General features: G+C 44.0%; 1 protein-coding gene across 1 annotated transcript; it reads left to right on the plus strand.

Annotated features, from left to right (window-relative positions):
- The first annotated feature begins 758 nt into the window (after window positions 1–758).
- On the plus strand, window positions 759–12,574 carry LOC119162260 (neprilysin). The gene is made up of 2 exons (XM_037414718.2): window positions 759–956; window positions 10,505–12,574. The coding sequence occupies exons 1-2, from the start codon at window positions 759–761 to the stop codon at window positions 12,572–12,574; spliced, it is 2,268 nt and encodes a 755-aa protein (XP_037270615.2).
- Window positions 12,575–15,715: the final 3,141 nt, after the last annotated feature.

Consider the following 15,715-nt stretch of genomic DNA (forward strand, 5'->3'; position numbering starts at 1 on the left):
GCGAGCGCACCAAACAATACTCGCAGCGGGAGTGCAGGCGCGGCGGCTCCCGCTGCGTCAACCATTCGCCGCCGAACGCAGGAGATGCTCTTTCCTCCACATTGCCTTCAGGAAAGCCAGCAGCGAGATCGGGCACATAGGAGTTTGCGTCCCACTTCTAAGGAGCTCCCTCATAGGTTGTAGTCGTACACGGGTCAACTGTTTTTTTTTCTGCTCATTTTTATTTACCAAACACTGCGGACACATAGTTCGAGGAGAGAGGGCAATAAAAATGTGGTGACAAGAAACACGTTTGCAAAAAAAAAAAAAGTGTATTTGAACGTGGGATAGGGAAGGGGCCATTAAACTGACACTGTCGATCAAATGGCCTGTCAGCAGGTGTATCTAATGTCACCGACTGGGTGACCAAATCTAGCCTACTTACAGACACATTGTGGAATAACTGCAAATATTCACACGGAGTGCTGAATGTGCCTTTTTTACCGTGTTGTATGGTTATGAATAAATCAGAACGCCTCAGAGTTTTCAAACGCACTGTCTTTTGGTCATCACAGGAACTGGCTGGATGCCAATAGCACTCATTGTGTATCTAAAGGTGTTGTGCAGACACGCACTCGCTTGAATTAGCCAACGACATTTGCCTCATGCTGACTAATACATATGCCGTTTCTACAGCCGCGAAGCCCTCCAAGCCCACAGGCATACTCAAAGCCCCCCCGTCGGACCGACGCACTTCGGGAGAGGAGGCGGTCCCCGACATGATCGTGGTGCCGCTTCCTTCATGGGCCGGCACGCCGGATGTCACAGCGGACCGCAAGTGTGAAATACCTCCTGTTCCTGTATCAGCCTACGCCGAAACTTCTGAGTTCGTGGATACGTCTCACACGCCTCAGCAGGATACGTCACTTGTTCACCCCAGAGACAAAAAGACTCGCTTCGGGGCACCTTCCCTCAAGGTGCGCAGTCCCTTTTTCTACCTTCTTAGACAATGGTTATTGGAAAAGTATTTCTTCCATTACCTTGGCCATGCTCGGTTATGGACGCACAACAGTGTATCGTGACTTCATGGTGGGTTAGAAGTGTGGCAGCTTGGGCTAGTTGGTATGGCATGACGATAGTTATAGCGCGAGAACAAAACGACGACACAGAGACAAGAAGGACACGAAGGACATGAAGGACAAGAAAGACATGGTGGGGTTAAGGTGTTCGACTGCTGACCTGAGGTCGCGGGAAGGATCCGATCACGGCAGTGGCATTTTCAATGGAGACGAGAATGCTTGATGTCTATTTAATTCAAGGTATTCCTTGGAAAACCTTTGGTTACGAATGTCACAAGGAGGTAATAATTGTAATAAACGAGCAAACTTTAGCTTTTGATGCCACGAAAAAGTAGGGTAAGGTGCATAAAACAGACTTTTGCAAAATGCGACATTTTGAATTTCCCGACCTTTGTAGATAATGCCATCAGTACTTTTCTTTGTTTGTTTATTTCACTGATAGGTTCTGGTAGTTGTCTACCTTTCTATCTGTAGAGGTATATAATAGTTCACGGCGTTCACGTGGGAAAAAGATTACGCCGCTCATCTCAGTGTGTTCGTAACCCATTAAAAAGGGGCGAAATTCTGCTCGGCTAAATTTTCGGACCCGTGCACGAAGCTACTCCGACGTCAGTACAGCAACTTACGTAATTATTTTGTTACTTTATACTACTAGCTATATACCACCAAAAGTTTGGCCCCGACGCGGTGGTCTAGTGGCTAAGGCACTCGGCTGCTGACCCGCAGGTCGCGGGTTCGTATCCCGGCTGCGGCGGCTGCATTTCCGATGGAGGCGGAAATGTTGTAGGCCCATGTGCTCAGATTTGGGTGCACGTTAAAGAACCCCAGGTGGTCGAAATTTCCGGAGCCCTCCACTACGGCGTCTCTCATAATCATATGGTGGTTTTGGGACGTTAAACCCCACATATCAATCAACCAAAAGTTTGGTTCATTTGGTGCATGGTGCCAATGTGGATTGTTTTTTTATTCGGTAATGTGGAGGGGAAAAACATGACAGAAATGCATTGAAATGCCTCAGTGAATAACTCCATAGTTTAATCATTTACTCGGCCCCACCATGGTGGTCTAGTAGTTAAGGTACTCGGCTGCTGACCCGCAGGTCGCGGGATCGAATTCTGGATGCAGCGGCTGCATTTTCGGTGGAGGCAAAAATGCTGTAGGCCCACGTGCTTAAATTTTGGCGCACGTTAAAGAATCCCAGATGATCAAAATTTCTGGAGCCCTCCACTAGGACGTCTGTCATAATCATATGGTTGTTTTTGGACGTTAAGCCCCATATATTAATCAATAGGTCAATCAATCAACTAATGAATTAATCGAACCATTTACTCGTACTAATTTTATATTACATTTTTGGTTTAGCAGGGTTAGGCCGTATAATAAAATAATATATAGAGCTTCCTGGGTAAAAAACGACATGAAAAAGCACTGACTGCTGTTGAGGAGAAGACTCACTCCATTCGCGCTAAATCGAGCTTGTTCCACGTCCCCGAGAATGCTGGTCTGAAGACGCGCATTAAAAATTGAAAGAATATATAAGTGAAGCCCTTCACAAACACGTCTTGGAATCGAGTTTCAACAAGATTTTTTTTCACACAAGAATTTTAAAATAGGAAGTGGTAGAAAATCTCGAATTCATCACCTCACATAGCCCGGCTGACGAAGTTGAAAGCCACGAAATACCGTCTTTTTCTGCATGAAAACGGCAAAAGAGGCGAAAAAAAATGCGTCAGAACATATCTATGGCCTCCAATAACTGAATAATCTAATGAAGTGCAAGCGTTCAACAAAAGACGCCATTATACTGGGGTTCGTTGATCTGCTAGGAGCTTTGGAGCAGCACAACGCCTTGTTCTGTCTGGATTCATTGCGTGGAGTGCAAGGAGGCGGCTCGAAAAGACTGCGTAGGGGTCCACTGAGTGAATTTCAGGTGCTTCTGCCGCGAAATATGAAGGGATGAAATTTTTTCACACTGTCTCATTTTGCCCCACGCTGTGTCTCGTTTTGCCCCGCAGGTTGGTGAAAAGCGAGACATCTGGTGTATTTTTTCTTTCTTTTTAAAACACCCCTTTGAACTATGAAAACATGGTCACATTCACGTAGCACATACCTTTACCTTAAGGAAGGTTCCTGCATTGTTATGTAATGGCAAAAAGTGAAATAGAAAATAATGTCGAACATTTTGAAATTTCTGTCACATTTTACTCCACCCTGCCATATATCATATTAATTGCTGGAGTTGAACTGCCAAAAGCTGTGATATAATTATGAGAGACGCCGTAATAAAAGGGTCCAGAAGTTTCGGAAATCTGGGTGATCTTAAACGTGCACCTAAATTTAAGCAAATTGACCTCAAGCATTCTCCTCTTTATTTTCATGTAAGCAAATGGGCCTCAGGTGGCTCTTTTTTTATAGTTATCGCTCTATTTCACGCACTTCCACCCTCTTGTTTTATCAGGCAGTTGTAGAGCAATGGCATTGAACCGGGAAAATAACTCTTTAGCAAAACAGCGAGTCTGGAAATTACATGTCAATGCTAACGGCCGTACGCAGTTTTGAAGAACATTCGAAATTTGGGCCATATTGTCAATGGGCGCTTAAAACACGATGGGAGATCAGGAACCTCAACGTATCTCGAGGCCCTGCAAAAACAGAGCCTGCGTGTTACGCCCCACATACCGCGGTGGTTGCTCAGTGGCCATGGCGTATGCTGCTGAGTGCGAATAAAGGAAAAAAGTGTGAGCTTGAGGACTCGTTTTTTTTTTGAGATACAATATTTGTGAGAACCAACAGAATTCGATGCCAAGAGACGTATAGGGGGTGTCATTAAAAATGTGAAAAAAAATTGCTCGAAAAGATAACTTGCCACAGGCCGGACCCAAACCTGTGACATTCGAATGACGCGTCCGATGCTTTATCAATGAGATATAATGGTGGTCATCCCCCTGTCAACTTTTATAGGGAGCGTATGTGCGTCTAAACGTGGGAGCCTCAGTCAGCGCCTCCTGTGGCCATTATGGCGAGCGTTGAACACTCTGTTTGCCTGTTGGTGTCAGGTAGCATGTGATCTTCATTCGAGCTGGCAGCCGACCAATAATGCCTCGAATACTACCTGAAGGCATCAAATCTGCCATAACGAGGCCCTCGCTCTGAATGAAGGAAAAAAGTGTAAGTTTGAATGTACCGGCCGTAGTACTAGAAAGGCAGACCCATGAAAGACAAGATAAACAGTCTTAAATGCGAAGCATTTTTTTGCGTACTGCAAGCATTCTATCTATCTATCTATCTATCTATCTATCTATCTATCTATCTATCTATCTATCTATCTATCTATCTATCTATCTATCTATCTATCTATCTATCTATCTATCTATCTATCTATCTATCTATCTATCTATCTATCTATCTATCTATCTATCTATCTATCTATCTATCTATCTATCTATCTATCTATCTATCTATCTATCTATCTATCTATCTATCTATCTATCTATCTATCTATCTATCTATCTATCTATCTATCTATCTATCTATCTATCTATCTATCTATCTATCTATCTATCTATCTATCTATCTATCTATCTATCTATCTATCTATCTATCTATCTATCTATCTATCTATCTATCTATCTATCTATCTATCTATCTATCTATCTATCTATCTATCTATCTATCTATCTATCTATCTATCTCACCCTCTTAACTTGAAGTACACCAAAATTAGTGTGGGAGGGTATTTATTTATTTATTGTACCCTCAGGGCCAGAGGCATTGAAGAGGGGAGTGGGTTTACAAAAAATGGATTCAGAAGGTGAGTAAAGGGGAGTACAGGATTCAACGTTTACTGAATAATCAATTTTAGCTGATAACAAAGTTAGGACACAAAAGTAGAACAAAAGAGATATAGTGTACATATTTTAAATAATCCTAGTATACAATTCTAGCTACAAAACACATCAGAACACGCAAGAACATAAAAAAACGAAAAAGGCACACGTAATAAGTAACCTCAGTTTACAATGTTTGTTAGTGCAGCGCAAAACAGCTGATAATCAGTAATCGCAGCAGTCGCTCCAGGAAGCTGGTTCCAGTCTTTGCTGGTGCGTGGGACAAAAGATTCTGAACACGTAATTGTTTGGCATATAGGTATACCAACTTTGTGCGCATGATCGATGCGAGAGGACACGTAGGACGGTGAAAGAAAAAGATTAGCACGAAGGTGGGGGCTATTATGGAAGATTTTATGAAAAAGGCACAGGCGAAAAAACTTACGACGAGAAGAAAGGGAAGTCAGCTGCAACGAGTTTTTCATAGCTGTAACGCTTGCTGTTCGATCGTAATCGTGTAGGATAAACCGGGCAGAGTTATTTTGGACCAGTTCGAGGGCTTTGATCAGATAAACCATGCTGGGATCCCAAACTGAAGCAGCATATTCTAATTTACTTCTAACCAGGTTCTTATACATCAGTAGTTTTAGAGAGGCAGGTGAAGAAGAAAAATTGCGATGAAGATAGCCTAACATACGGTTTGCATTGTTAATAATGTTGCTTATGTGAACGGACCAGGTCAGGCAAGAAGTAATGTGCACACCTAAGTACCGGTAGGATGAAACACAATCGAGTAGAACATTATTAAGATGGTACGAGGCGGGAGTGGTTGAAGTTCGACATACGCGTAAAACTTTACACTTTTTAATATTAAGGTTCATTAGCCAAAGATTGCACCAGTTTGAAATAGCGTTAAGGTCGTTTTGTATAATACTAACATCGCTTGTGTCGTTAATTTCACGAAATATCACACAATCGTCAGCGAACAGGTGTATGTTTGATGAAACGCAATCAGTGAGGTCATTGATGTAAATTAAAAATAAGAGGGGGCCCAGGACTGAGCCTTGGGGTACGCCCGAATTAACAGAACATTCTGGGGAATTATATGAGTTGGCTGCAACAAACTGTGTACGGCCACACAAAAAGTGTTCAAGCCATTTGAACACAACACGATCAAGGTTAAGTTTGCTAAGTTTCAGGAGCAGGAGATTATGGGACACTTTCTCAAAGGCTTTTGCAAAATCTAAAAAAATACAGTCCGCTTTGGAGCGACGGTCAAGAATACGGTGAAGCTGGTGTGTAAAAGACAGTAATTGGGTTTCACATGAAAATCCCTTTCGAAAACCGGTATGATGGTTTGTCGAATACAACTCGCTGGTCGTGACATGAATATTACCATAATCTCGTCGCGTACGTCGTGAAACATTTTCCCCCCAAAATTGGTACATTCCACGTGTAGTGGTAACCAATGATACGCGAAGCACGAAGGACGAATGTTGAATTGTCACATTAAAATAGGCACAACGTTACGATGTGGACGTAATTTGTGCGTCAATAACTTCCATGTCATGATTATCATGTTTGCGCCTAGCATTTGTGCTCGTCGTCCACTGACGTCCCCTAATACCGAATTTTGCATATGTGAAGCTAGCGAAACGGCCATGAGCGCGCTATGAGCGTAGCATGTAGTCATGTCTTACGTGACACGCATGTTGTGATTATTATGTTTGAACGTGTCATTTATCTTCGTCGTTTCACGTCATACCGAATTTGATATATGAGAAGCTAGCGACATGGCCGCGAGCGCACTATGAGTGTAGTATGTAGTCATGTTTTACATGACAAGTATGTAATGATTATTATGTTTGGACGTGTCATTTGCCTTCGTTCGTCCGTTCCCGTGACTAAAATACAGAATTCGGTACGACTGCAAGTGCATCATGAGCGTGGCATGTAGTCATGTTCTTACATAAAACACATGTCAGGATTTTAATGTTTGACCCGCAGGTCACGGGATCGAATCCCGGCTGTGGCGGCTGCATTTCTGATGGAGGCGGAAATGTTGTAGGCCCGTGTGCTCAGATTTGGATGCACGTTAAAGAACCCCAGGTGGTCGAAATTTCCAGAGCCCTCCACTACGGCGTCTCTCATAATCATATCGTGGTTTTGGGACGTTTAACCCCACATATCAATCAATCAAGGATTTTCATGTTTACACCAGTCACATGCTTTCCGCATCCATTCACATCAGGTAATACCAAATTTGGTATATGTGGAGCTAGCGAATTGAACACGAGTGCATCATGAGACTGTCATATAGTCATGTTGTTATACATGACACGCATGCCATCGTTTCCAAGTGAGGGCCTGTCACTTATGTTCACCATGCATTCATGTCCTACCATACCAGTTTTGCGATATGTCATGTGAACGAAATCACCGCAGGTCATGCGATGTGTCATGTGAATGATATGTCAAGTGAACGAAATCCCCAGCGCAAACTCCAGCGCTTCATATAAGCTTACCGCTTCTGGTGTTGCTAATATCCATGTTGCTGTAGGCATCGCTACGCAGCTGTAAACAACTGCTAATAGAAAACATAAGTGGCTGTTTAACTTGTGTGTTTGCGTAGATTCGTATACATATATTTAGGGCCAGTTAATAACGTCTCGCTCAATAAAAAATGAAAAATGAAACAAATTCACCTCGCATCCGCATTCTTCGCAGAAAATCGATTCCCAAGGAACGTGGGATCTGCCTAATTTTTTCGTTTGTAGTCTATTGTGTGTTTGTCTGTTTAACGCTAAAGTGAACATGTCAAATATTCACCAACTAGCCGACCAACAAGTTAGCATTAAGCATGCTTGGGATATCATTACTTGAAGTGCTATTCGTGGCCAGCAGATAGCATTAACGAGAGCCTTAAGTGCCTCATCAGATGCTGGCCATAGTGGGCAATACAAAAACTCTCGTGGTCTCAATAGAAAAAGACTAGAAAGATTAAAAGCATGGCTTGAGCTGGTAACAAATCTAGACATTCTGCGTGACAATGAAGTACTTTGCCACACAGTACTTTACTACAAATTTATTTGGGAAAAGATCCTGTCAGCCGTTCGTCATGCAGGACAAGGAGTCATGTTAACAAATACAATATTGCGTGGCATAAGCGCGTAATCACTCCAGATGTTGTACCATGTGAATATCGTAATGAGTGCATGGATGAAAGATACCAACACAATACGAAGTACTGAGCTGTAATTCATCGCGTCCACCAACGTCATCATCATAAGCCACAGCATCAACAAAGGTGTTCGTGGTCTTCGCCCTAACGTCATATTACCACCCACGCGACTCTTCCAATAAGAAAAAAACTCGCTAGATCACACGTACCTGGGAATCGACGTTATGCGAAGCATGCGGAGGCAAGGTGACCGTGTTGAAATTTTTTTTATTGAACGACCCGTCATAAAATGATGCTGAATAAATGTACAAATTTTGCACGCACAGGTGTATGTTGAAAAGATGCAGATGTTTATATAACCAGTTCCTTGCACTTGCGCATTGATGTCAACTGGAACATGCGTATAAGAAACGCCAGGAGCTGATATGAAGTGCTAATGCTCGCGAAGATGCTGGTCCTGCACACTGTTACATAAATCAACTTTTGCGCATGTCAGCTAACTACAAGTGACGTTAACCCGACGTGACGGCTGTATCAAAGGAGTACAGATGTTATGTTTATAACATTTGGTAGGCAGCACTGCAACCACCCTTGACGTTTCACGAAGCTTAACGTCTATTTGAAAAGTAGTGCCGAGACATGGCGTAGCTCTATTGTAAAATGCTTCATTGCCACGCAGAATGCTTGGTTTTGATTCCAGGTGGGACTCTGACATTTATATGCCTTCGTTGTGTCGACGCTACCGATGTCGGGTATTGCTTAAAGCTCACGCGTTAGAATTGCCCATGTGTGTTATTGTCGTTCCTGGGTAGTACTAAGTGTCGATCATCTGTAGCACATACCCACCTGTGGGTATGAGCCACTGTCTGGCGGGAAGTGTTTGTCGACATACACGAAGGGATTGTGACAGTATTAATGTCTTGACCGGCACGTCATATTCGTCAAACCATCTTGCCCTCCCATGCTAATTTTGATTGACTGTTATGTGAGGTTTAACGTTCCAAAACACCGTACAATTGTGAGAGACGCCGTAGTGGAGTGCTCCGGAAATTTAGACCACATGAGGTTCGTTAACGTGCACACAAGTTTGAGCACACGGGCCTATACAACATTTCCACCTCCATCGCAAATGCAGCCGCCGCAATGCTAATTTTGGTTCCCACTAAGTTAAGGGCGTGACCACGAGATCACCCAAACGTAAGTGGCTAGATAGATAGATATGTTCAAAGTCACCGAAGTTTGCTAAGAAATGCTTCGCATTCAAAAAGAAACAAGGTGAGAAAAGCAGAAAAGTTTCAAAAATGGCAGAAGCGGAAGAACGTGAACAAAAAAAAAGCATGAGAAAAAGGACATTCTAGCAAGGATTTATGAAGTGAAAAAAATTCCATTGAATGTTTTAGTGGAAGGCAGGATAGGTAAAAAGGCTTTCGCCTGCATGTTGCTCAGGAAGGACCTTAAGACTTCGGCAATTTTTCATGTCCTGCACTGAGTCATACCTAAGGTCTGACGCCTATTTTCGAGAATCATGGTTCAAACGTTTCCTTATTTTTTCCAGAAAACGTGACCCAATCCTAATTTTTATTCTTGCTGAGGTGAGTGCGCTCACCCCAATGAATATATTATGGAACATTCATGCGTAATTGTTTGCTTCTGCGCACCTATGTGAAGCCCTGACTCATAGATACAGTTTAACGTATCAAAAACGCCACACTGTTTGGGGGCATTCGAGATCACATGCTGGGCTCTTCAACTTGTACACACGGTTCATTACATTTATGTATTGCAATGCAGGCCCGATTGCGACATGTTTACTTAGTAGGCGTGAATATAACCGGTGACTCCGTGTTCGGTATGCCAATAACGTAACCATTGAGGCAATCCGGCAAACTTAAGAGACAATAAACTTAAAAATCAAATAACAGTCATTTGGGTAAACTTTATGATTTTCCAATCTTTCCCGCACATATCGTAATGTCAAATAGATCATGAAAGTGACGTCACCTAGGTAGTATCTATCGACTATTCGATGTACGACGTACACGAAAGGGAGGGGGGCAAATCATGGTGTAATAATTTTCGGAGGTACTAAATATATTGCACTATTAAGAGAGCACTTAAGAAGTAATATGTAGAGCCGTCAGTACCTTTAACACAAAGGCTCCGCCGCGTGTCCTGCAGCAGTTTGATTGACGCTGACACCATGCACGTTTGGGTTTTGTTGCCAAGATTCTTACCATACATGCCGACAGACTATTCAAGCCTACCAAGGTATTATCGCGGCAAAAGCGCCCAGCCCTTGGCGGCTGGCATCAATCAAACTAGTCCTGGCCACGCATCGAAGTGTTCGTGTTAAAGATGCTGACGGCTGCACGCATGGTAGAAGCATTGCCAAATGCAAATTTATGTTCTTTCTTTTCCTCTCTCTCTCTTTTACTTAGATGGTTTCACCTCTTGCCATGACGTCGCCGAAGAGGGGTTTAATCCTCAAAAGAGCTGTGATCTTCATCCTACTGACGTGCGTTGCAGGAGCAGTGCTCATATATTTATTGTGGCTGTACAGTAGCAACCCCTCCACTGACCGCGGCTTCTGTAATAGTACCGACTGTGACGACTACGAGGCATTGATTGATACGTTGCTGAACAGAAGCGTCGATCCTTGCGATGACTTCAGTGCCTTCGTATGTTCGGCATGGAAGTCTCTAAGCTCGCACAATCACTGGTCACGTTCTTCTAGGGAGGACGTCGTGGATGCCTGGTCTAAGAACTTTGAGGTGGTGCTAAGAAAAGGCAAAAAATACCTCGAAGTGGGTGAAAAACCACTCACTATGCTCAACCTCTGTCAGTACAGTTCGACCTACGATGCGACATCAAGCGTAGAGTTACTTCAACGCTTTATGGAAGAGCGCAAGATTCGCTGGCCTGGACAGCCCCAGCAAGATGTTGATCCATTGGAGGTTCTCCTTGATTTGGACATCAACTGGGGCATGGCAGTGTGGATTCACGTCGAGTTTCTTCGAAAACAGGGCGCCAGTGGACAGCGCGCCTTGCGCGTCAGTTCAGCTGGGCGCATTCGTGAGTGGCTGAGTCGTTGTCAGCAACTAGTGTCTGCTGGTAGCTTCTACGAGTATTGGCGCAAGCACTACATGCTCTTTGCAACATCTGGAGCACCCACTCCAACACATCAACAGGGAAATAGAACTGCGCAAGTGCAAATTGCTGTGCTGCAGCAATTGCTTGAAGCCAGTAGAAACAACACGGCTATACAGTTTCTTCTCAAAGATTTGCAAAGCCGTACTCCCAGGATTCCATCTGAACGGTGGATTGCCACGCTCAACGCAAAAATGAATGTCTACCCGGCTTTCACTGGCGACGATTGCATTATCGCTAGCCAGCCAGTTCTCCTCACTGCCCTAAACAAAATAACATCTGCCTTTCACCACGACGATATTATGGAGAACATCGCCTGGTCGTTTGTGCAGATGATTGCTCCGGTCGTGGATGTGTCGATCTTGTCGCTTTTCCCACGACAAAGTAATCTGAGTCCGGACAGTGACGCAGAAGTTACTGCAGCACTGCTGTTCGCATTCTGTTCATGGGAAGTCGAATCCGCGTACCGCCTTCTAGTGACATCACTAAACACCATAGCAAATTTTCCATTGGAGGTGCGCCAAGAGATCGACACGCGCCTCACAGATATCCGCCATGCAGCAGTGGACAAGATTGACGCCATTGAGTGGCTGATGCCGCAGTGGAAGAGGCGCGCGCAAGGCAAGCTGAATGCGAGCAGAATACTGCTTTGGCCTTCCGAAGAATTACTCAGCAGTACTGCGCTATCCTTTATGTACAGAGGATTTCCTACCAGTGATTTAAATATTATCAAACTTTGGTTGCGCGTGCGTATGTCTGTCCACCAACTAGCTTTGGAATACGAAGAGGTTGTGCACATGCCTGCCAATTTGGTACTGCCGCTCGTGGATTACGATTATTTGCTCAACAGTGTTCACATCTCGACGCAGACTTTGTCACCGCCCGTATACTACAAGCAGGGCACGCATGCCATGTTCTACGGAGGCTTAGGCTTCTTATATGCAAGCCAATTGGTTCGCGCTCTAGACGCCGAGGGTTTGCGTATTGACGCCGAAGGTGACATCGTGGACGAGCTCTGGCTTTCACCTCTCTGGCGCCACGCTGTTATGGACGTCGCAGCGTGTCTAAGTGGAGGCGGCAGCTATTTCCCGGAAATTCCAGCTCTCGAGGTCACGTACAAGGCCCTGGAGACAGCGCTGTCCCGTGAAGGTGGCCAGCGGCTGCGCATCGGGTTCTCCGAGCGGCAACTCTTTTTCATCACCATTTGTTTTCTCACATGTTCTCAGCCCGGCACGGAGCCTCCAGCCGATTGCAATAAGGCGATGATGAACTTTCCACCGTTCGCCAACGCATTCGGTTGCCGTAATAGCTCCAAGATGAAACCTGCTAGACAGTGTTCCTTCTTCAGCCAACAAATTTAGAGCTGAGTAATACAGGTATAGGTGTGTTACATAATGCTTTCTTTATTTGAAACAACACCACTTTTACCAGATACTCCGTTCATTCACAATTACGATGTGGCTGCTACAGTCATCCCATCTCATTCGAGTGATCTTTGTTTGCTCTAATGTTGATCTTCACAGCATGACATTCATACACTTGTTTTCTGCCTTCTGTACGAGCATAACATGCTAAATCCTTTGACCTTGTTTCGAGCACTGCATGGTTGCGTAGTTCTCGAAAAGCTGTGCCTTGCTTTATGGTGGTTTGAACGCGTTTCGGGGTCTTTATCATGGGAAGTTCCGTTTCACAGTAACCCGTTCTAATGTGAATGAAATTCTTCAGAAACATCACCTGATTTCCTGCATTTCTTTCTTCCTGTTCAAAATGCAAAGCATTTCATAGTTAACCAAAAAAACTTTAACCATTTCTATCTATCTATCTATCTATCTATCTATCTATCTATCTATCTATCTATCTATCTATCTATCTATCTATCTATCTATCTATCTATCTATCTATCTATCTATCTATCTATCTATCTATCTATCTATCTATCTATCTATCTATCTATCTATCTATCTATCTATCTATCTATCTATCTATCTATCTATCTATCTATCTATCTATCTATCTATCTATCTATCTATCTATCTATCTATCTATCTATCTATCTATCTATCTATCTATCTATCTATCTATCTATCTATCTATCTATCTATCTATCTATCTATCTATCTATCTATCTATCTATCTATCTATCTATCTATCTATCTATCTATCTATCTATCTATCTATCTATCTATCTATCTATCTATCTATCTATCTATCTATCTATCTATCTATCTATCTATCTATCTATCTATCTATCTATCTATCTATCTATCTATCTATCTATCTATCTATCTATCTATCTGATCACGTATACTTCTAGGTGCTCTCGTTATCTACCAAAACTGGCATAGCAGGAGATCAATGTATGGTGAATACGATTCACAGGTTATGATATGAATAACATAACCAGCGTGTCGCGAACGTCATGAAACCATTTTCACCAATCAAGCGTGGCACGCAGCTCGCGTAACGCGATGCGTGTTATATACGGGTGTGCCACGGGTGATACATAGTGTGTAATAACCCAGGCTCCGCACAAATAGACACGGGAAATTTTAACGCGATAGCTTTGCAGGAAATCTTATCTCGGTGAAAGAAAAGTTAGTTGAGGTAGTTGAGCGTTTATTGTGCATTGTTTCGCCTCAAGATTGAACAAATGAATGCTGAATAAACAAACTTCCTGAGAAGAATGGAAAACCACTCAAATGTGAAGCACGTTCCTTGAGCAAAAAGAGTGCACGAAAAGAACATGAGTGCAAACTAACAATTATCCCAGCTCGACACTTAAGGCACTCTGCTCAAAGGAAAAGAACGACACAAGGAGCGAACGCACAAGTATATATAGGATGAGCGTGGACTAACAACTTTCGGAATTGTTACTTCTGTGTGAGCAGCGTGATCCTTTCGCAAGCATGGCCACTGCAGCGAGCGGATTGGCCTTCGTGCTCTCTTTAGCTTCAACGTACAGTGTCAATTTCTATGAAAGGGAACACGGCGATGCATGGCCTGCGCACTCCGGCAGCTGCTGGCAGCGTGTTCAAGCGGAAGCGATAGCAACCACAGTCGCCTTTCGCGTCATCTCGCGGCGAGGAAAACAACCATTCGTTGCTGATATAGAACCAGCGGCAACATTACAACCCCTCCCCCTTCAAGGCGATTACCAGCTATCGCGTAATCGCCTTGAAGGGGGAGGGGTCACAAGCTTGCCGTTGTATATTAGCAACGAATGCTTGTTTTGTTCACCGGGAGATGGCGCGAAAGGCGACTGTGGTTGCTATCGCTTCCGCTTGAACACGCTGCCAGCAGCTGCCGGAGCGCGCAGGCCATGCATCGCCGTGTTCCCTTTCATAAAAATTGACACTGTACATCTGCGGTGAAAAGCCAATACGTAGAAACCAAAGCGATCACGAGATAAGCGTGTGTGCACGAGTGACCACACCCTGTTGATGCACGTGCGCATCGCAACCTGCGGGGCGATGACCTTTAAAGCTCTCTCTGCGGACCCTTCGCGCCATCTCGCCAGCCATAACAAGGACATGCAGAAGTCACAGATGTGCCAGTGGTGAATGGTGTATATAAAGGACACGCCGTTACAAACTGTAGAAAGTAGGCTTTGTTGCCGAGTCAGTTCGCGCCGTACGCTGCAGAGTGTGGAGACCGAGATTGAACACTCCGCGACGGAACTTCTACAACAAAAGCTGTTATAAGATCACATCACGGTTCATGTATGCGCCGCCGCTGCCGCCACCGGTGTCCGTAATCATTATCGCACGCAATAAAGATAGTAAGAGAAAAACCCCAAGCACCCAATTGGATTCAAACCCGGGTCACCTGCGTGCCAACACAATATTATACCACTGAGCTCCACCGATGCTTTGAACTCTTTCGCAAACTGGCCTTAGGCAGGCTTGATGTCGGGAAAGGAATTGCGTTAATATGAGTAATAAAGCGTTTTAAAGCAGCAAAGGATGAGATGTCACATAATTCGAATCACGCAGAAAGAGGGTCGTCGAATACTCCAACCATTTACAAAAGCTCGAGTTTGTTCACATATTAACTGTGGCTCATACCCAATGGGGGGAGGGGGATCATGGGAGTTACAAAAGCTGCTGCCATAAGTAATCGTTGTCAAGTACAGCACAAAAAATTGCACAAAGTTCATTGCAAGTGTGCAGCAGATACCACGTTTCTCTGAAGAATGACGGAGGATGGTATAGTGAATGCCTGTCTACTGCACAATGAGTATTGTCGTAATGGGTACCCTGCAAGTGTGCGTGATAGTTACCTCCAGTAAAGAGTGATTAAACAAAGGCCCTGAAAGGCCGCTCTTCAAGTTTTCTCTGTGACAGTGCTGCGCGTTCCACGCACGCCTGGTGTTTTTCTCCTTATACCTTTTCTTTTGTCATCTCTTCTTACCTCTTCGCAACGTCACATACGTGACGGAAACACGCCTGTGGAGCTATGGTAAAACCTGGCCTATTTCGAGTTAAAATATGGATGGAAGTAAA

The sequence above is a fragment of the Rhipicephalus microplus genome, chromosome X (genome assembly GCF_043290135.1).
Source record: "Rhipicephalus microplus isolate Deutch F79 chromosome X, USDA_Rmic, whole genome shotgun sequence".
NCBI lineage: Eukaryota > Metazoa > Arthropoda > Arachnida > Ixodida > Ixodidae > Rhipicephalus > Rhipicephalus microplus.

Bases quoted from the DNA above. Each gene is read 5' to 3' on its own strand.
- LOC119162260 (XM_037414718.2), top strand. From the start codon at position 759: ATGATCGTGGTGCCGCTTCCTTCATGGGCCGGCACGCCGGATGTCACA. The intron at 957-10,504 runs GTGCGCAGTCCC...TCTTTTACTTAG, and splicing joins TCGGGGCACCTTCCCTCAAG to ATGGTTTCACCTCTTGCCAT.